We start from the raw sequence: 23,246 nt of genomic DNA on the forward strand, positions 1-23,246 counted from the left end.
TGCAGAATACAGAATAAGGGAATTGCGGAATAACAGAATAAGTAAAACTTATCTTTTGCAGATTGTACAACTAGTTATATACTCTATAGTAATCGTTCTTTATTTACCTTGTAACAGCTCTGCATGGCACACCACAGCAATGGATAAACAACAGCTGGGTGCATTAAATAGGACGATCACTCAAACAACCATCCTAGAACAATCTACCTTTGCTAAACTTGCATATATATACTGTTAATTCAAACCTGAAGAATTTTGAAATCCATTTAAAAACAACATACAACCACTGGACTCCACTAACTTGATAGTGTGACTCAAATAAATTCGGTCGGATGCACGTGAAGGCCAGCTAGTTTGACCTAAGAGTAGAACTAGGTTTTAGCAATATCAATTAAGAAGTATATATAGTAAGTTTAGTGAATGTAGATCATTCTAGGATGATTGGTTATGTGCTCATCCTATTTAATGCTCGTCCAGATGTTGTTTATCCATCACCGTGGTGTGCCATGCAGAGCTGTTACAAGGTAAATAAAGTACAACTACTATAGAGTATATACAGTAAGCACACTGTATTTGTAAAATCTGCAAAAGATGAGTTCTGTTATTCCGCAATTCCATTATTCCGTATTCTGCATTTTATTAACTCCCATTGAATGTGCTTAGCTATGTAATGATTTCTTGAAGCATTGTTCAGTTTCTGTTTGCTATGATAATTATTGATATATTATTGTCTGTTTATGTGCTGTGTGAATATTTTAGAATGTTTCATCGACTGTTGACAACTTGCTGGATGTTTCAAATGCTGTGTCATATGAAATAGCTGGAAATGTATGTTTGTACATGTTCAAATTGCAGCTGTGGTGTAGATCTAGTGCTTAAAATACATAATATGCAATTATACTCATATATTTAAAATGAATGGATTGAAGTAATAAAAAACAGTGACACAAGAGATGAATGATTGTATTACAGCATTTTCCCACTGAGCTATGCTGTGATACCATCGTTCATATAACATTGTTTCACTACTTTTTTTATTGCTTGAATCCCTACTTTATTTTTAAATTAATAACTTGCAGTATTTGTTAGCTCTTTCAGAATATTATATTAGTTTGTTTCAATTTTTTTCTTATATTCTGGACCTTTTTGATAAGGAGCTTTTTATGTTACGTTTTTCTTTTAGTACATGTGTAACTTATTTGATCACTACGTATCTCTTCCTATATACTGTACCTATTTCAAAATGCCAACATTTTCTCAGTGTATTTGTACTTACACTCAATTAAAGTGAGTAGCAGCTCACTTTACTACATGTTTTATGGAAAGTGATTAATGAAATGTTGTTGGTATATGTATACAGTTGTGGTTTACAGGCACACACCTATGTTAATAATATAGAAGACAAAGCTGCCTGCAAATTATGCTGGCATGATGTTCAGCATGATAAGTGACCTAAAGCATTGAGAAAAATGCTAGTATACAGTGCAATTGGCAGAATGCTTGTCAAAATGCAAACCACTGAAAATTCTAATTCAACACTCAAGCCGCTGACTGTTCTATTAGAGTGTATCAATTTTTCTCTGAAATGCATTTTGACAAGCAATGATTTATATAGTCTCTATGCCAGCCACTCATTATTTACCCACAAGTGTGCATTTACTAACAAAACATAGGCACTGACTGAGACATAATGTTGAGCATAATTTTGAGCGTGTAATAAGCAAAATTTTAGAATATTTCTAAACAGTGTAATAGGTAAAAGAAAAGGTGTATTGGCAGGTCCCTATAGCTGCCCTTCAGTATTTACCACATAGTGAATGGGCGAAGGAATTGTATCAAGATCAAGAGGCTCTAATAAAGCAGTTACATACTCTTAAACAAACACTTGGTTACTAAATGTTTATTGATGATGCTACTGTACATCATTTGACTTTATGAACAATTAAATAATGAACATAATACACTATCAAATGATATAAATTTTCCACATGCTTTTGAAATAAATTGCAACAAGAATCTTCCAATTTAATCAAGTTCAGTTCAATCTTAAGAGTTTTCTCATGGGATATGCATCAGAGTGTTAGAATCTGAGTGTGCCTCATGTATCAGGCTATATAGTAGAACGTATAAGCAACAAATTTTGATGAAATCATTCACTTTATGATAAAAGCACAAAATTTTCTGTGGAAGTTGAGTAAGGTATACTAAACCATTTGAGATACAGTGCCACATCAAAATCATAGCCTTAGGGCTTGTTTTGAAACTTTTAAAGTAGGTTTTGAACCCATTTCTAGCTACTCAGGAAACCATAAAAGTGTATCCAAAATCTTCGCTTTGCTTAAATAGCATAAATGCTTCTCAAATTTACAGGTATATATAATCAGAAAAAAAACCTGTTTTAGAACATTTCTAATGCAGACAATATTTCAGTGTTAAAAGTAACAGGTATGATCCATTAGAAATAATGTATCGTGCATCTATGGCTTCATATACCGCGCTTCTTAACATGATAAGCTAGTGACCCAGGTGGACACCTCCCTCGATCAGCTTTTGGATATGACCATGCATCCCTTGCTTGTCTACTCAGGTGCAAAGTTTCAGTATATTCAGTATTTAACCAGCTCAGAGCACTTTATGGCTTCCCCATACATCCTCTACTGGTTTTATTTTTCAGGTTCTTTGAGCGTAATATGATTGGTAATTTTAATGGCACCGTATTTAAGTAAATGTTGTATCAAGTTTGGTACTTTTTTCTAAAAGTGAATGATTTTTAGCCGCTCTACTAAATGTAAACCCTGACACTGAATGGCTTATATACACCTGTATTTATGCATCACAGAGTACTATCTTGGTTTCTCCGTAGTGGAAAATCTTAGAATGAACGTACACTGTACTTGTCCTCAGGTTGTCTTTGACTGCCCACTCTACTGTGCCTCTTATATAAATCAGCCTACAGTATGTTCATTAGACTATGCAAACTAGCAAAAAAAGTGTTTAGGGTGTTAGGGATAGTGATAGAATTTGTTGAAAATATTGTCCACACATAATGCTGAATTGTCAATCTCCATTGAATCTCACGGCCATTGTCACATAACTTATGTACGTATACTGTATGGAGGAAGCTCTATTTTATCGTGGTCAGATTTGAGAGACTCAATACTTTCTGTGGTTTTCAATGTGATATTAATTACATTTAGAACTTTATTCTTCTCAGGGATAGATCCAGGGTTTGGCAAGGAGGGGTGCACTGAGTAGTATGTATAAATGAAATGGGAGTCAGCCCAAGAGTATAAATATAATAATGTGACTGGATTTTGGAAAAACAATCCAAATCACACATTAGAAGTTTCAAGATAAACAGTTTTAAAGAGTTCAAGCCAGCATAACTCTCCAGGGATAGCAAGCACGTGTATGACATTTACACTAAAGATGCATCAATCTGTTACCTTTCAGACCACTTCCAGTACTTGTAGCTGCTTGTAGAGTTTCCCGCCAAATACGATAGAAAATCTGAGCTGTTGGACGAGCAAAGTAGTATCACGAGTGCTCAGAAAGGGGTGGAGGGTGGTGGGGTGGGCAAGGGTTAAACCTCAAAATGGAGACAGACCACGATTGGAGTCCAGAGATGAGATTGGCTACAGGGCTGTGCTGGCTCCTTAGTGACTGATATGTAGCAAAATCTACAGAAAAAAACCTATGGCCAGGCTGTCTACCAGTAAACCACTCATTCTTGCCAAGCCAGGTCCTTCACAAGGCCTAAAACCGCCATTCAAGCTCTACACACCCCCAGAAAAGACGTCTGTTGAAACCAGCCTCGAGTAGTTTGAGTGGTACTGAGTGTCAAAACTACTAGTACGATACTGTAGCTATCCACTGGTGGTGTTAGTTTGACTTTGCCTGATGTGCAATTTTGATTGGCTTTGTAAAATCTGGTCACATATTTACAAGTAGTGCTCTAAATATATTTTCATATGCAAAGAACCATTGGATTTCATTTGTAAAAAAAAAATCCAAACAGATTATGTAAGTGTGCCCGTGGGATGGTGCTGCAGATACAACTTTTCATTATCAGCAATAGGTGTGGAGGGTACTTAACAATGTTATACTTATGCTGTGGCTGTTCTGTTAGAGTATTTCACTGGGTATTAAATGTTTGTATATGGAGGGAGGGGGAAGGGAGACATTCGCCCCTGCATCCCCTTTTGGATTCACTTACTACTACTATATAGTAATTTAAAAGTTTCAATCCATTGACTCTATCTCATACTTCATATTTTACAAATATATATTATATATTTATATGGCAAATATTAATGCTACAAGTGGAACAAAAAATTAGGAATTTTCAATATGAGTAGGGATCAAAGTAATAAAAAGTACTGAAACAAGAGAGATTATCTACCACCTGAAGTCATGCTAGTACACACGTAATCGCTACTTCAGTTGCCAAGATTTAAGATATAATGGCACTGAAGTAGGGATTACGTGTGTACTAGCATGACTTCAGGTGGTAGATAATCTCTCTTGTTTCAGTACTTTTTATTACTTTGATCCCTACTCATATTGAAAATTCCTAATTTTTTGTTCCACTTGTTTGTGTACTTTTTACAAACATTGCATGAATCTTATCTTTTATGTGCATGCAGTTTCTATTACACAGGACACTAAAGTTACTATTTCTTCAATGTCCATGGTTTGCTAGCTATGTTGTAGACAACATTACCTGTGTTTAGATTCTTTGCACAGTTTCTCAATATTAGAAAAGTAGTACTTGCTGGTTGAGGATCTAGTAGCAGCACAGGATTTGGCAACATCCTTGCGGTAATGTTCTTTAGTGCTCTCTGCAGAATCCACACAAGACTTTTCCAAGTCTTGATGGTAGTGTTCCCTTTTCTTTTTTGCAACTTCAGTGCGAGACTTTTCCAAGTCTTGATGGTAGTATTCCCTTTGCCTTTCCGCTGACTCAATGCGAGACTTTGCCAAATCTTTGTTAAATGATGTTTTGGTGGCTTCAGCTGATTTCTCACGCGGCGCTGTTACATTTTTGTAGTACTCATTAGCATGACGCTGTGATCGGCATTCACTGCTGTACTTGTCCTTTCTCTCTGAGAGTATAGACTCTGTATGAGCTTCATAGTATGCCCTGTTATTCTCCTTCTTTCTACTATTCCGCGCCGCTTCCTTCGAAGGCATTGCCGCACCCAATATTGCCTCAGAGAAAACACACAAAGCAATAATAACCACAATACCCTTAGCTAACGCTATTTTGCTACGAATTATTTCTAATATCGCTCAAATACTTGAGGTAGATACGTTGTTTACAGCAAAGAAATGCGTTTACAAACGCAAGCAATATTAATTTTGCCGGTTAACTTTGCCAGAAACAAAAGATATAAGTCGCTAAATATATTCACTTACACGTACAAAGCTTCCCGATTGTGAACAGCTCGCTCTTCCTGTTCAAAATCAACTTCGAACTTTCAACCATGTGTATTCGAATATTTTACCGCGAAGATTATGATTACTCTATTTAGCGAGCACTCTTATTGAAATGGACGGCGCCGTACATTGAAGCCATTTTGTGGAGTTATTAACACTACCTGTAGTGAATCCAGGACGATGGCGACATTAAAGAACGATGAAAGGTAAGACCCTAGCGCAAGGATTGTATTTCTATCGGTGTAGGAAAGGTTTAATCTATAGGCAAAGCGAGTCGTTTTCATGCAAGAAGTACGACTGTAGCTGTTGCCATCTTCCCGCTAGGCCTGGCTGAAGGCATCAGTTAGGGAGTCAGTCACTAGAAAATTCGATCAGATAGAATTTTTTTTAAAATTCGTGGAAACTCATAGGATGCATTTCGTGCCGTTTTGAAGGCGAAATCATGCTTCACTTTTGTAATACAATACTGCTGAATCGCCAAGATGGTTTTACAAGTCTGCTTTTGGTGCATAATTTTTTGGTGGGAAATCGTGAACCTTGACGATCCCTACCATTAAGTACTACCATACTTAATGATTTTATTGTTTCCAGTGGTACGTATATGTGTGTACTGGATCAGAACAACTGCGCGCATTTTGAAATGTTTTATTGTGTTGTTTTGTGTTAGATGCGATTACCAGTAGGTGAAGATTTACTACAGATTATTGAAAACTTAGCTGCAGCAATTGGTGACATCCTAATTGCTGCTGTCTCTGCTAACATCACCAACCAAACTAACATAACAATAGAAAGAGACAACATTGGTATGTGATATATATAAAATATTGATTATGTGTGACTGCTTCCATTTCACATATAGTTCTCAATGCTCAGTTACCACCAGTAGAAACAGAGTTGATAAGTGATATAGTGTTTCCACTAGCTAGTGATACACAAGTCACTATACCATCTGATGCCATCATACAGCAAAGAAGTGTGGAAGGTTTGACAAAAGAAATGTATACGTTTCATTGACATAATACTTGCAAATCATGCATTATCGAATTTCCCCTTAGTATAATTTATAATGGCGTACGTACATGCTGTATAATATACTGGACATACATGTAGTGCTGTAACCAGCCTTTCTTGAATACCAGGACTCAAGGTCTTTCGGCTTTCACCATGCATCAGGTCTGACTGTACTTTAGGATGATAGATTGAGTTACTAGAATTTTAGATTATCTGGGCTCCAGTTCTAGTTTTATTACGTCACATTGCTACACCTTTCCCAGAGCCTATTTATTACAGAGTACTGGTTAACTGAATGGTAGAATGATTGTATTGTTACAGTATTGAATGTTCTATTAAGGTATGTGGGTTTCTATCAAAATTCCAGTTATATAGGCAGTTGTTTAAAACACTAATACATTAATAGGATTTTTCAGTGGAAAAACACTCCTCAGGAATGATGTAATAATCATCTTAACTTAGTCTCTGTGATTATTACACCATAGTATTTTATTTATTAGAGAGCTCTATAGCATTGTATGTATACAAAAGCAGTTTACATGTACCTTGACTGCTGTATGACATGTAGGTTGCAAAATTTATTAGGATAGCTTCATCCAACTATTTAGAGTCTTCAATTTAGCTAACTATCCCATGCAATAAATTATTGTTAATGTCTGTGGTCTCAACACTTGGGTTTTTTTTGTATTTTTTCAGAAATACAGTTATTTTGTGAACTAAACTATCCACATAAGTCTGTGGTGTCTGTAAGAAATGTATCAGTACATAAAATAAACACTTCAGTATGGTTTCATATTGCATTTTAAAAATGAGAACAACAGAAGGACTGGAAGAGAAGGGGAAAGTCATCGCACACAGAAAAAAAAATTCTATAAACAGAATGACTTTTTGGCTAGTATGCTTGCCTGTCTGCAAGGTTCTGGACTAAAGGTATGCAATGGACATCTGCCAGGCATATTTCACTAATGATACTGCCATGAGAAGTTCTCAATCATTAGCCAAGGGTGTGGAGACACCTTTATTTAAGGTTGGGGGGGGGGGGGGGGGGGGGTTGGAGTCCATTTGGTTATGCCATGGCCGAGTTGTAAGTCAACTACCCAAACAAAGGTGATTACTTGCTGACAACAGCTGCCCTCCAGCAACTATATCTCCTTATTTATAACTACATACATAAGTAGCTTGCTACACTGCTTCTCTCAAGAATACTGTGACTGCTCTATTAGAGTATCTTGATCTTGAATGCTCTATAAGAGTATTTCAAATTATTGATGCTATTGAGCTAGGCTCTCAATAACAGCTATAGATAATTTTAGGGAGGGCTAAGCCTCCATAACATTTTTGACAGGGTTACAGCCCCCCTTGCCCCCTTCTCCACCATCCCTGCTAGCTGAAAGTGTCTTTTGGGGTTGCACCCACTATATACTAGTACTTCTAATGCTAATAGATATAGACTACAATTCCTCTGTAAAGGTTTTCATCATCACAAAAAGTTCTGTTTGGAGCATTATGTTGTTTTGAGGGCCTAGAAGATTCTAACTGTACCATGTTACCCACTTTCATTGTAGATGATATTGAACCAGTTGTAAGTTTTGTTGCCAATAATTTGCAGCGTTATCTTGTGGATGAGTCACTGAGGTAAGCTAATAATATTGTATGCCATAGTATTCACAATCACACATTATACATTAAAGCATAAAATACACATTGATATTATCAGCAATATTGAGGTGTGAAAGTGGAGATGATGATGCACACAGAGAAAGTTGTAATAATGGAAGGGAAATGTCACAAAGTGGTTTCCTTAATGATGTTTTCCTTGAAATAATGGAGTTATCTGGACTGGACATGGCTATTCTAATGTTGCATATGAAAATTAACATAGAAAAGAATTTGACAAAGTTAACAATTAAGCAGACCTAAATTAGTGCCCTTACAAAGGATGATATCATCTATAGAATTATAATTTTAGTCAGCATTAATTTGTCAGGGCTGATGTAATATGTTACCCAGTCTTGGGAAAAAGGTTTTATCACCCACGTCAGCAGATTTGATTTTTTAGGACACAAAGCTGCATGAATAAACTATCTAATTCCACAATGAAAATCAGCTAGATTTGAGTGATGTGGTTTAGCTGTCTGCTTTTCCCAAGCCCAGTGGCAATCCGTACGTGCAGTATGGGGCCTTAATGGGGCTCTGGTAAGCCTGGAGATGGCTGTGCATGGCTGTACAGCTATGTGGTGTTGAATAAGTACCTCTGCTGTGAATTTACTTTCATTTTAGCCAATTTTGAGACCTGAATGGTCCAAAACTTGGCCCCTATGCCTTCCTTTTCAATTTTTGAACAACATTGTGCCCCACCTCCCACCCCTTTTGGATCTCATCTGATACAGTCAACCTTGGTTTAAAAACTATTTAAAATGGCGGAAACTTAGTTGCTGGCTACTTGCACAGTGAATGCTTTGGAAGGTAAGGAATTGGTGTAAAATGTGTGAAAATTTGGTACACATAGCTTCAAACATTGGTGAGCTGCAACACATTAAATACTTAAAATCGGCATTTCTCAATACTTTTAAATAGGTGACAAACCAGTTTTCCAAGACTGGGTCACATATAATACTTCTTATTGTTTTACTGCGATTTAATATCATGGACTAATCCAATTTGTTTCAGTCCTTTTTATCAATGTACTATGGTCCCTACTCTAGTTGAAAATTGCATTTATATATATATATATATATATGTGTGTGACTGCATAGAGTAAAAATGGAAGCTTATGCACATTTTGAATATGTTTAGATTTTAAATCCTGTATGCTACATGTATATTTATAAAAGCTTTTTAATATTATCAAGTTATGTTCAATCCTTTGTCATGGAACTAGTGTTCATTGTGTACCCTATATCTGTTTCACGTGGTTGTAATCAGTGATTAAAATTAGTTTTTCTTCAAAAATTAAGCGTCTTTGATCTTCAATTTTTACTATATGCAGTCACATATTGTATTTGTAGCCTTAAAATGTAGACAAGGATGATAGTGGCTAATTTGGTATCACCCATGAAGGTTTCCTAGAAGAGTAGGTGGGGGGGGGGGGGGGGTGGGAGGCAACTGGGGAATTTTCTCTTGTCCCAGTATGAAAGGGGCCCCAGGGGGCCCCATTAAGGGCTCCTTGAATACTTGTTAAAAGATCAATATACTCTAATAGAACAGTCAAGATCTAGATACTCTAAAATACAGCAGTCACCATATTCATCAGGAGCCGTGTAGCTACAGTAACTATGTATGCAGTTGTAAATAAGAAATTTTTTGGTCTTTGAGTTCAGACCTTCCTTGTCCCTGGGGCCCCACTTTAACTATTTGCCCTGGCATCCTTAATTTCTCTGGGCGGCCCTGTCAGCATGTGTGTAGTTATCATAAATTGTGAATGATGATTAAGATTTTGTATCAATCACAGTACTAAAGATGCAATAGTAATCTATAATGACATGTAAGAAGTATGAAATATAATATACTTGGTTGATCTTTCCTATCTAGTGACAGTGACACTTTTGCTGCTAGTATGATCTTATCCACTCAGATCTCAGATGAAATGATAGAACTACCACCCAATAGTACTGTATTGTTGAGATTTGATAATGTAAGATTGAGGTTAAAGGGAAATGCATTGTGAATTGTTTATAATATGTGAAGCTATTCAAGTTTATGATGTAATTGTATATAAACAAACCACATCATTGTTGAGGAACGTGTGTGCCATTAGAGTGATAGTCTTTGTATATCTGTCCTAGTACGATGATTGTAAGCCAAGCGAGCTAGCGTAGAATGGCCCCTGGGCTGTATAACATTTTAACAAAGGCAATACATTATACTGTAGTAGATGGGGTGATTATCTTGTTCAAAATGAAGCGCCTCACTTAATACAATAACATTGCTGTTACAACCCACCTGGTTGTGATACGTAAACACAGTTCAAGTTGTTGTCTAGTATCAATTACTCCCCAGCTGCTTGTTTATTTCTTTTACAGTGATAGAATAAATTCTGTGGATAGTTTTAAGATTGTTCTCCCACCCACTGACACACATGTGATTAATTGTACACAAAATAATTGTGTTTATTCAATCTTGAATGGCTTCACAACAAAAAAAATATATTTGTGATGCATTGCCCTTTTAATAGCTATTTTTTAGAAATGTTTGTGCATAATTTATACAGTACATAACCAAATCCGTACATTTTGCAGATTTAAATAATACTGTTACAGTGATAACAACCAATAATTCATAGAGTTAGCTGTCACATACAAGTATTTGAAGATACTTACTGATACCCATTAATTTTGCATTGTTTACCTAATAGCTAACTTCATTCACATAGTCAATTTACTGAGCTTGTGTGGTATTGTTTATTTGTATTTCAGTTTCTCAATAGCAGTACATTCACCAGTTTTCAATGTGCATTTTGGGATTACAACCTTCGAACTGTCAAGTAAGTTAACAATGCAATCTTCACTTATATGTGTAAATGTAATTATACATTCAGTATTTTAATGCATTTATGTCAGTCCAGGCCTGCAAAATGGGCATGTAGATGCAAGCTACACATATCCACATCACAGGAGAACTGGATATAATGCATTGTAGTGACTTGTATTACAAAGCCATGCAACTAAGCACTCAAACTTGTTTGGCTAAAGCATAAGATTTTACCTGTATACTTTTAACTGCTGTAATATCTAAACAGTGCTGCAAATGCATTGCATTAATGCAATGTTGATTAGATTATTATTTTAGTTAATTCTGGCTCTCTATCATAGTGGTCAAACAGTCGGAGGATGGTCTACTGATGGTATCATACAGGATAGTAGTCCAGGTCTACCTGTATTGTGTAATACTACACATCTAACTAGTTTTGCTGTACTTGTTAGTGCTGGGGGAAGTGAAGTAAGGTCCTGGTTGTCTTTATAGAGATTTATCGATTTTATAAATGTACAGTAAATGTGGTAAGAGCCTTATGTTGTGTGTCGTTTGTAAGATTGGGAGCTTGCAGGTTATTAAACTAAAATTGCTTAGCTATAGAAAATCTTTTAATTGGAAGCTATTAAAAATACATAAACAGTCTCACCACCAAATTTGTAGAGGCTTCAATCTAGTGATCTAAAATGATTTAGCTTAAAAACCATACCATATAATCCTATAAAACTACATAATCAAATTAGTTGCTGTAGAATAAGGAATTTGATTATCAAGCTGTTGTTTACACAACAGCATGCAACCACAAAGCCATTATATAATATCAAAATTTGAAAATCAGCCTAAGCAAAACCTTAATGTAAAATTTCACTACACTATCCTGTTTACAGTTGAAGTGATTATCTCAAAGTCTGATTTTCAGGAATTTGAACAAGTGTGCATGCGTATATTGCCACAAGGTCACTGGTCCGATACATCTGAAAGTAGGAACATGCCACTCCAACCTACATGTACAATGTATAAATTCTCTGTCCTTATTATTGTTTCACTTTATTAGATTTTCACTTCAAAAAATTGTCTACAATGGTTGTTATCGACCTTCCAAAACTGTACAATGACATCATTTTACCCATGATAGTGAGTGAGGGACCAGTTATCCCTGTTCCCATTCACTTAAGGCGTGACCACTACAGGATAAGTGTAGGGACTACTAAAATGCTTAACTGAAGTTACAGAGTGCTGAAAAATTCCATGAGTATTTATAAATGAAATGTGGTGGTGAGAGGGTTTTAAACATCTGTTCAGTTTGGTAAACTTACATTAATTTAATGGAACTACATTGACCTCTACAACAGCAGCACCTATTAATAATGAAGGCTTAAGTTTGTATGTAGCATTGACAATGTAATCGCTTAACTTCCCAGTATTTCAAAGACATAAATGGCCCTGTACACTGTGAAAATGTAAATAAATCACTTTACACACAGATTGGCACATTGAACATTGCTTACCTTTAATGTAGAGAAGATGTACTCTGGTGGTAAATTAAACTACTATTGTTTGTCTAAATGAATTCTCATTGTTACATTTCAATGATTGTAGTGCTAATGCAATTTCAAACCACACATTATTATGTATGTTATGTACTGTTACACTATATACAGTAGATGTGTTGATAATGCTGTGTGTATCCTAGGGATCCCTATCACTTCGTATAGTCAGCTATATTGGATGTGGTATATCTATTGTGTGTCTAATAGTGACCATCACTACTATAATAGTATGGAGGTTAGTGGTACTGTATACAAATATAATTATAAAGGTTGTGTGCACACAACAGTGCAATAATATGTGTGTAATTAATCTCAATAATAATATGTGCTCTTATGGATGTTGAGTGATCACTACATAATAATTATCCTGGCAAAAATGGTGTGATACAATGTGTGGTATTTGTTGCTACGTGGGACTATTTTATTTAAACTATGCAATGTTCTGAGGCAATGCTGTAATAGATTTTTATTAAGTGTGTAATTTAGATAAATTATCTATTTGTGTAAATACAAACATACACTAGATTTACCATTATTTAACTTTGGCCTCAAAGTTAATAAAAAAGTGTTTTGTTAAATGTGAACACCACTATTATAGTGGCTCTCATAACACCCATGTGTTCAAAGGCTTACAGTAAATCTCGTAAATGGAATGTCTAATGCATAAATGGTTATGTTACTCTGCAGTTAATGGCCATTTTCTTAAGATCTATCCGAATGTTGTAGCATGATTGAACATGTTATAAGGTGAATCTGCATTGGAAAAAATTTGATCCTATTAAAATGATATTTACGATGATAATACTTGTCTCACTGGAAGAAATAAAGAAGGGTTATTAAAAATTATATGATATTGAAGATCTGTTCATCGAGTATAGTAGTTCAATGCTAATCACAGAGGAATACTTGGTCCATACAGGGATTAGTAGCACAAGTTTTCAGTGTAAAAGCACATATTTTACATAAAACAAATTTTGTTATTAAGGATGAAAGCCACTATAGTAGCGTTCAGGGCCAAAGAGATGGTTATACATTCAATTTAAATGTCAGGATAAATAAAATTAATTTTACAGTAGCTAGATATCTAGTTTCTACAGCATATTATATACATTACGTATACTAAGATTTATAATTGAACTGTGCATGCAAAAAACAACTAAAGGTTAATATTATTACTAGTTATAATATAATAGTTATAAAAATGTTATAAAAATACTCCAAATTTTAATCCTGCCTAACATAATTGTTTGTAAATACTGTATGAATTTTATACCTTTAAGTGGTATTGTTAGTTTATTTTGTTACATGTGTATTGATTTAGAAAAAGAGCATTTAAAGGAAAACAACATTTGGTACATCTAAACCTCTCCATTGCTCTTCTGCTTGCATTAATTACATTTGTAAGTGGAGTAGAAACTGCCACAAATAACAGAGTAAGTGATTCTGTATGTGTGTTTATGAGTAGTCAGGATGCATCAAATCTGAAAAAAAATATTTTATATACCATATTTTGGTGTTTTTTTGTTGTAAAATATTTTTCATATGTAAAATTTTATGAGTTTATTACACGAAAATTTTCCCAAACTACTCAAATACAGTGATCATTTATGTCAATCATACGAAAATACTTTTACACGAAAAATTTTATCATGAATTTTTATTCGTGCAAACAAAGCAGATTACAGTAGTAGGCAGACAAATACAAAGAGCAAAATTCTCGCATAAAAGTAAAAAATCAAGAAAAATAAATGGCAGAACAAAAGCAAAATGGATAATAACACATCAAATTAAGTTCGTTAATTCAATAAAAAGATCAATAAATGTGCCGTTTTGCCTCTCCTTCAGAATTTTGCATCACTAAAGATTGCAATACTCTAATACAGTAGTCATTAGTTCCATTTACTCTAATAAAACAGTCACTGCAAATTATAATAGTAGTAAGTGTAATAGTAGTGGAATGGTAGAACGTTTGTTAATAATGGTAGAATGCCACTAGCAAAATAAAGTAGAGCAATGATAATACTATCAATTCACTACCACATCAAAATTAATTTCTTTATTTTATAAATTCATTTCACTACATCAAAAGAATTTTGAGCAAATAGAGTGATGTTTCACTGTTATACCACACTTTAGAGAAGCCCCTGAAATAGTTTGCATATATATGTAGGAAACAGTTGCTCAAAAGAAGAATAGGAAGAAAAAATAGACTGTTCCTGATCCCTAGTGGATAGTGTATTAATCATAATAATATTATTGAGTGTATTGTTAATGTGTATTATAGTACACATGCATAGGGTGTATATTATATAGAATTTGAAAAATATAATGCTGAAATTTTGTAAAATGTAACTGGGCCTGCAAAAACAGGGCATGTGGAGTCATTGTGGACACATGATTTTTGTCGACTTTTTCAAAATTCCTTGAATCACATAACATATACCAATATGCTATAGCAATGAACTTTTTACCACTTAGTAAGCATTTAATTGGCATTCTGATGCAAGTTACAGAATGCAAATATGCTGTTCCAGTACTGCGATATGACCTTTAGTGTGACAGGGTGTAGTTTGTGCCCACATTCCCTGTTTTATCAGGCCCAGTCACAATTATGATAGCATGTCTCTGTACTACCACCTCTCCAAAAAAGACAACTTTGAATCCCTCACTGACATGTTTATAGCTAATATAACTGGCTTCTTACTAAGACCCAAATTTTCCTCAAGGGTGACAATTTTAAAATAGGTTCTTGCATACGTAGTGTTCTATTTTAGTACTGAGTATTACTGCCGTATATCAAGTGTGGTTTTTTCTTTATTCTTCTAGCCTGGCTGTATATTTGTCACGTCTCTATTACATTACTTATTCCTGGCTGTATTTTCTTGGTCACTGTGTGAAGGAATGATGGTCTTTGCAATGTTTGTGGCACCATTCTACAAGGGATTCTTACAAAAACTGTTATTCTATCTAATAGTTGGTTGGGGTAAGATTGTACTACACTTGTAATGTACTAGAAGTCACTACTCATTTGTTATCTACAGGTCTTCCCATACCAATAGTGATAGTATCTGCTGGAGTATCACATGATCATTATGGATTATATGATGATGATAATGAAAGATGGGCGTAAGTTTGTCTAGATGCATCATACAGTTCTCATAGAGTGCAAGAAGTATTATCCAACTTCTGAAATTTATTGTGTTAAAAAGGGGGTCAAAAGCAAAATTCTGTTCAAATTTTGATTAGAATCAGATGAGCATTGCATTGTTGCAATAATTATCATCATTATTGTGACCATTCACATAATACTATCTGCTGAGAGTTGTTGTGTTTTGTGCAGAAAGTAATGATACTGAAGTGTCTGTGTATGCAAGTAGCACAAGATTTAAAAGTCTACTCTTGAGTAGGGATTGTACAATAAACCAAGGGAGGTCATCTGCACCTGATAGTAAATTTTTCAACCATATACAGCATGTCAGTAGTGTAGAATAACTGAAGTAGGATTAATGTCCACTAGTATTGTTGATACGTAGGTGTAGATAACCTCATTGCTTCTTGTATGATCCCTACTGAAATTTCAAATTTTCCTTATGTTTGTTTGTTTACTTTTTAATAACATGATTTGTGACCGGATTTGTGAAAAGGGGTATTCCACACACATCCAATTTACGAACTTTGATAATTCATAACTTCAGATTGGAAAATGTTATTGACTTGAGATGTGGAGAGTAGTGAGTACCAACATAGGTTATTGGATGGAGAAAAGTTCAGGTTTGTGTCCTTCTCGAACACAAAGTTATGGTATTCCAAGTTCATAGAATTGGATGTGTGGAAGACCCCTTTTTGCAAATCCGGTCACATTTAAAACTGGTGAACCAACACATACACTGTACTGGATCAATAAGGAAAAAAACATCGGCCAGGCACCTTAATAATAAAACAGAATGTGCCTCTGTAATCACTCCAGTCACTGCAGAAATCGTGCCTAAACTTGCACCCCTATTATCAATTACTGTGGCCAGTTTGCTTCATTTTCAGTTAAGTATTACCTGTTATACAGTGTCTCTACAATCAAACCATTGACCAAGGAAATTAGATAATTCTTGTGTTAGCCAGCAGTGAAGCCACCATGCATTTTACCTCAAAAACACCTACAACAGAAATGTGACACTAAAGTATTCCATGATGCATGCATTGTTGCTGCTGCAGCTGACAAAAAGCTATAAACAATCAATTGCAAGCCTGTAGTGTTACTTATTGCTCTTGGCTGAAGACATCAGTTATACAGGTCAGGGGCAGTGGAGCAAGCAAAAGAGTGAGCAGGTTAACTTTGACAAATCAATTTTACACAATCAAGTTTGAAGTATACAACAGATACGAATGTTATTTATGGGAACTGGGGGCTTAGGCCTAGGAAAATTTTCTTATTTTAGAAGCTCTGAGAGAGTATTCTTTATGATTTCAACCAGTTATTGCAATTTACTAATGAATTAGGTAGCCAATTGCAGTTTTTGAAAGTAATATATGTACAGTAATAGCGACTGTTCTATTGGACAGGTTACACCTTCAATTACAGTAACTCAATCCTTTCTTGCAAGAAAAGTAGAGGGGCCATGCCCCCCCCCCCCCCCCCCCCCCAATTTTTACTGCCTAAAAAAATCAGTTAGTCGATTATAAAATTTCATTAAACTTGTTAGAAGAATTTAGGGTTGCTATGAAGGCATTTTTGGACTTCATTTTGTCTAACCAATTCTACCAACTTGGCAGGAAGAAAATGTGAAGCTATAATGTAGTTTCAATTTTGTTGATATTTTGGACAAAAAAGTTCAACCCTTCATGGTACCTATAATGTAGTACTGTACGATACATTTCATCAATCTTAGATGTTGGATATCAGATGATGATGGAGCAATATGGGCCTTTACTGCTCCAATGATTGCCATTATAATAGTGAGCTGATGTAATGAAATGTGTTGATATATTAAAGTGTATCTGTATACAGGTCAACTATTTCTTTTTGGCTGTCTCAGTATATAACATCTACAAAACAAGGAAATACCACCAAAACTTGACAGTCAATGAAAAGCGTAAATTTGATATAGCTCGGTATGGGGAATAATACACACGTACATATGTGACCAGATTTTATAACCAAATTGCACTTCAGGCAAGCTCAAACTAACACTACCAGTGATAACTACATTATCATACTACTAGTTCTGACCCTCGGTACTATATAAAGTAATAGAGGCTGGTTTTATAGACGCCTTTCTGACTGGTGTGGAGAGCTCGAATGGCAGTTTTTGGCCTTATGAAGGGTCTGGCTTGGAAAGAATCAGCGGTTTAGTGGTGGATGGCCTAATATCGTTGGCCAAACCTTTTTTTCTGTTGATGTTGCTGTACATCAGCCTCTAAGAAGTCAACACAGCCCTGTAATCTTGTGTCTGAACTTTGGTTGTGGTCTGTATCCATTTTTAAGTCTATCTCTTGCCACCCCACCACCACCGCCATCCTACACCACTTGTGATGCTACTTCGCTCATCAAACTGTTCAGATTTTCTATCTTACGTATTTGGTAGGAAGCTCTACAAGCCGCTACAACTACTGGAAGTGGTCTGAAAGGTAATAGATTGATGCATCTCTGACTTGTGTAAATTTCATACTTGAATGTACTTACTATCCTTGGCAAGTTAATAATATGCTGATTAGAATTCTTTAAAACCATTAATATCTTGAAATTTCTAATGTGCAATTTGGGTAGAACTTAGACATGCATAATGTAGGAACTATACTACAAACATTAACAATACAAGACTTCGTGCTTCCCAAATCAGTATTCTACCACAGAACACAATGCACATTAACAAAAATGGATTTTTTTCATGATATCAGCAGTTATAATAAGCGTTAGGCCAATACAATACTTACAAACATTTTTAAAACTGCAAAGTCTAACAATGCATACAGAAACTACAACTTCTTTGTTTACAAATTTTCTAACCTCATACAGAACTGTTCTGATCAGTATTCTGGCCCTCCTACCCTTACTTGGAGGTACTTGGATATTGGGATTACTGTTCCTATTTGATAGTGATTCTGAACCACTGGCCTGGATATTTACTATATTGAATTCCTTACAGGTATAGTACAGTGTATTTGTCTGTGTTGCACAGACAAAATACAATGAAATTTGAGATTTGAAACAAAACATAATACAACATAATATTATTGCACACTTTATACACACTTAATACTTTTTGATATCACAAATGCTTTAAAATTTGCAGATTACACTACAGCTACCAAACTGTTCTTCATAACAATGCAACCAAATGCAAATGAATATTGTAGGCTATGAAAAATACATACGTAGCTACGAAACATTTCCTCTGAATTTCCCCATACTTTTTCATCTATGTTACATTAATTTTGTCTATACAGTATAATTATAGTACTAAAGCTTGTGATGATGCTAATAATTATTGTGTTGGTTTAGGGTGTAGCGATATTCTACTTCCGTGTACTGAGGAATCAAGAGGTATGAAATGCATATGGTTTTTCAATCTTGTAAGGTCACTCAAAATAAACTCTCTGTTTCCCATCCTAGACTCAGACATATTTTTATGTGCCCGGGCCATTATTCCATTATACAATTGGCAGCTTTTCAAGCCATTAGTTTCCTGGCACATGCAGCCACCAAAAGCTGCATAAAAACATGCCTAAGGTTAGACCTTCATTTATAAGTTGCAAAAACAACACAAACATGAATTTGTGCCGATTTGATAACATGGCTGACACGTGAAATGACACTATTGCAAGATGGCTTTTACTGAGCTTTTATAGTATGCAAGAATGAAGAATACGTAAAAATGAAGGTGACAGTAACCAGATGCAGATAGTAGATGGGAAACAGAGAATTTATTTGGAGTGGCCTAATTTACATGTAATTATAGATTGCCACATGTTACAAGAAAGGCTGGGAGCGAGTGACAGCATTGACGAGTAGCACTTTTGCAACACCTAAGGTAGGTAACTGTTGTAACACTAAATACTAGGCAATTATGCCAGTATAACAAAAAGCAAAACAGGCTTGATTGGTATGGCAACATAATGCTAGCATATGAGCAGCCAATGAAAAGTGCTAACTGCAATAGAGCACTCAAACACATTGTACATAGCTCCATAGATTGATGCAGACATTAAACAGTCACTTTGTAGTGAAATACTCTAACAGAGCATTCACTGATCAAAATGTTCCAAGATATCTGAAAGAAATGTCGTTGACATGATCATAATGGAAGCATAATGAGAACACTGAAGAGCATGTTAGGAAAAATTTTGAGTCAGGCCTACTAATCACCAAGGTACAGTATCACTGTGAATTTACAAATAATAGTTTCTGTAACTTATGTGGTAACTTTGTCTTATCATCACTGCATGAAACAATAATCAATTTTTGTAGTAGAGTGTTATTTACACAATAATGCTGGTATCCAATGACAAATGCAATGACTTCTATTCTTATCCTGGAATTATGTTCTAGTCCAGTTTTTATAACATCATGCATGTGATGACATTGGACAACAAAATTGTAGATTAGTCATAAAAATCATAAGAGGTTAAGATACTCTCATAGACCAGTATAACACACTAATAGTTACTCAGATTAAATGTTTACACACTTTTCAATTTTAATGTTAACCATACTGTATAACACCATGATCTAAGTTCAAGTCGTATAGCCTTTCCAATTATCAAAGTTTGATACCACATAACTTCCCATCTCTTTCATGATGAATATCTACAAAACTAAGAATCAATTTATGTAAACAAAGCTGGCCTTCATGTGCACTTGACCAAATATATTAGAGTCACATTGTTGAGTTACTTGAATTCAGCAATGGTATTTTGTTGGTAAAATAGATTTGAGAACTATTTTAGGTTTAAATTGGAGTGGATCAGTGAAAATAATACACATTCTATTAATACTAGTTCCAGCTGCTGTTTTTTTATCCATTGTCATCACGTTCATTTAAAAGAGAGAGTAGCTATGTATAGGGTGTATGTGAGTGACTTAGTATGGATACAACTATGTTTGTTTCTGATATCAACTCAAAAGTTTGTTGTACGTCCATAAGCTCCAATGGCAGATCTAAGATGGGGAATTTGGGTCAAATCCCCCCCCCACCTTGTGGAGGAGCCACTCTACTAACTACTTCTGATTAAATACTAACCTTTGTTAGGCCAAGATCAGTTTATAAAACTCATGAAAGCAAGATGTTTTACTAGCATTTATTGCTAATTTAAAGTGAACCAAAGTCAAGCTAGCTGTTACTAGCTGTGAAATTGTCACCCAGCACCTTCCTGCATACTAAGTACCTCTAAAAATGTGACTGGGCCTGCGAAAACAGGGCATGTGGGCACAAACTACACCCTATCACTCTACAGCTCATATCTCAGTGCTGGAAACATATATTTCCATTCTGTAACTTGCATTATGATGCCAATTAAATACTTACTAAGAGCAGAAAATTGCAATGTCATAGCATAATGGTACAAAATGTTATGTGTGATGAAAGTGTGAAAAAGTAGGTAAAAATCATGTGCCCACATGCCCTATTATCGCAGGCCCAGTCACAAATAATTATCGTCCTGCTGCTGCTGCTGCTACTGCTATTATTATTTAAGACATTTAGAGCCCTTTTAAGAAACCATTACTATCTGCAAAGGCCAAAATCAACAGCGAGACACTACTAAGAGGTTATTTTTTGCTCTTCAGCATCTAACCAGAGACCCTGGCTCTCTCCATCCACCTACAGTAGTTACAACTTAGCCTGTTTGTGCCCCTCCCCTTGCCAACTCCTGGATCCGCCTCTGAGCTCAGAGGTATAAAAGGGTAAATCTCATAATACACATGAATCATGGATGGTGAGGATTGCAGAATGACTGTACCAATTAAATAACTCGCTGTATCCTTAGTGGCTCATACATGTACTTATTATTGTGAGGTATGAACCTGTTATTTTCCTAGCCTCACGATTCGCTACTGTGAGTATCAATAAATGCTTAGAGTGTTAATGGGATAAAATTGTTATAGTACATGTTAAGCTTATTAAGAGAACAGCGCAATAATGCTTCAAAGTTGATATAAGACTTGTAACAGTACATAAGCAATGAAATTATTGTTAATGGTTGAAATACCATAAGGTCATCCTTCAGAGAATATTTGTGACCGGATTTGCGAAAAGGTACCTTTTTCACACATAAAATTTGACCCATTTTTTCAACTTCCAAACGTTGTAACATTTGTATCATTGCAAGCATGTGTCTGCAATTTTCCTTGAATATGCCTACATTAGTTGGTTACATTTTGATACAAACAGAAAGTCAATCAGTGCAAGGAGTCAACAGTTATGACATTTTGTTTGCTGGTATGTCAAATGTGTGAAAAGGTACCTTTTCGCAAATCCAGTCACATTTTAGCTTTGCATCCAGTGTGTGCTGTACAAAGTCTTCATTAATAGCCATACATATGTGTTTATTATAAGCAGCATTTTATATGAAAATTATTGCTGTGTACATGTGTATTGAATTTATTCAACAGGATGTTATTATGTTTGATAACAAACAAGCATTGTCATCTTCTACATCACCACCATCAACTTTACAGCATGGTAAGAGATATATATATATATATCATCAATTGCTTGCTGTACTTCTACACAACAAGGTTGTCAAACTGCATGGTATACCAATGAACAAGAGTTCATAATACAAGTAATGAACTCTTGCAATGAACAATAATATTGATGTTTATTTATGCAACTGATGCAAGTTTCAGTAGTTGTATTCCAAGTCACTGAAAAGGAATTGTGAGGGTGATGTTCAAAGTTTAGGGATGTCAACATTCCATTACCTTCTAAGGACTATGTGTTAAATTCATTTCGGGAAACAAATGATTAGAATCTAGTTATAAACTGCAACACAGAAGAAATACCAATGTTTCCTGCAGCAACTTTTATTTCGGCAGACTCTTGTATATGGAATGTTTTACTGATAATAAATTACAATCTTAATCTACCTACTATCAAGTACAAACTTACAAATTTTCTTTGGAATCATTTTGAACAGAGTTTTGATCCTGACAACACATGCACTTTTTGTTTTATCTTTCCCTGTAGTAACTGTAAGAAGTCCCCCAAACCTCCCAACTTTGATCATATGTAACCCTTGCTCTAAATGAGTTTTATATAATATAAGTAACTACATAATACAACTGATCTATTTAACTACGTACTCCTGGCCACTGGCACTGGATTCCAGTGGACCTTCAGCATACACTAGATTTTAAGGACTACTAGTGATTATACTGTACATATCTTGTATGTATGCTGTAAAGCAAATAGTAAATAAATAATTTACTGGAAAAATTATTAAACAGAAAGACAATCATTTTTGTAGTACTACCATTACTAGAGTGGCCCTGCTATATTTAGTCATGTCTCACGCTGTATTATTGTTGTTTACACATAGGAATTGCACTGAACCCCTTCTCAGTAACTCAACTGACTAAAGAAGAGTTAGATGACAAGTCTCCTTGAAACATTTAGATGTTGTATTATACAGTATACATTACTCTATACTAGTTATAGTTAATGCATTCTATATGATCATGGAGTTGTAATACCTGATGTATTATTAGTGGTTAGCTATATTATTATACAAAACAAATTGATTATGTCATGTATACGTATGTTTGGTTTAAACTAGACAGCA

At 35.1% G+C, this 23,246-nt stretch overlaps 1 protein-coding gene across 1 annotated transcript; it reads left to right on the top strand.

Annotated features, from left to right (window-relative positions):
* The first annotated feature begins 749 nt into the window (after nt 1-749).
* Nucleotides 750-23,246, top strand: LOC136246507 (latrophilin-like protein LAT-2). Its single transcript, XM_066037985.1, has 19 exons — nt 750-828; nt 6,107-6,242; nt 6,299-6,421; nt 8,016-8,085; nt 8,142-8,348; nt 9,982-10,084; nt 10,866-10,933; nt 11,262-11,388; nt 12,614-12,705; nt 13,792-13,903; nt 15,297-15,453; nt 15,512-15,596; nt 17,354-17,420; nt 17,473-17,576; nt 18,481-18,610; nt 18,967-19,008; nt 19,424-19,495; nt 22,075-22,144; nt 23,004-23,246. Exons 2-19 carry the CDS (start codon nt 6,107-6,109, stop codon nt 23,069-23,071), a joined length of 1,833 nt encoding a protein of 610 aa, XP_065894057.1. The 5' UTR covers nt 750-828; the 3' UTR covers nt 23,072-23,246.

This window comes from Dysidea avara, chromosome 2, assembly GCF_963678975.1.
Source record: "Dysidea avara chromosome 2, odDysAvar1.4, whole genome shotgun sequence".
NCBI classification, from domain to species: domain Eukaryota; kingdom Metazoa; phylum Porifera; class Demospongiae; order Dictyoceratida; family Dysideidae; genus Dysidea; species Dysidea avara.

Excerpts from the sequence above, each read along its gene's own strand:
- LOC136246507 (XM_066037985.1), top strand. The coding sequence starts at position 6,107 with ATGCGATTACCAGTAGGTGAAGATTTACTACAGATTATTGAAAACTTA. Across the intron at positions 10,085-10,865 it reads TATTGTTGAGATTTGATAAT|TTTCTCAATAGCAGTACATT; the intron begins GTAAGATTGAGG and ends TTTGTATTTCAG. Across the intron at positions 15,597-17,353 it reads GATGATAATGAAAGATGGGC|ATGTTGGATATCAGATGATG; the intron begins GTAAGTTTGTCT and ends CATCAATCTTAG.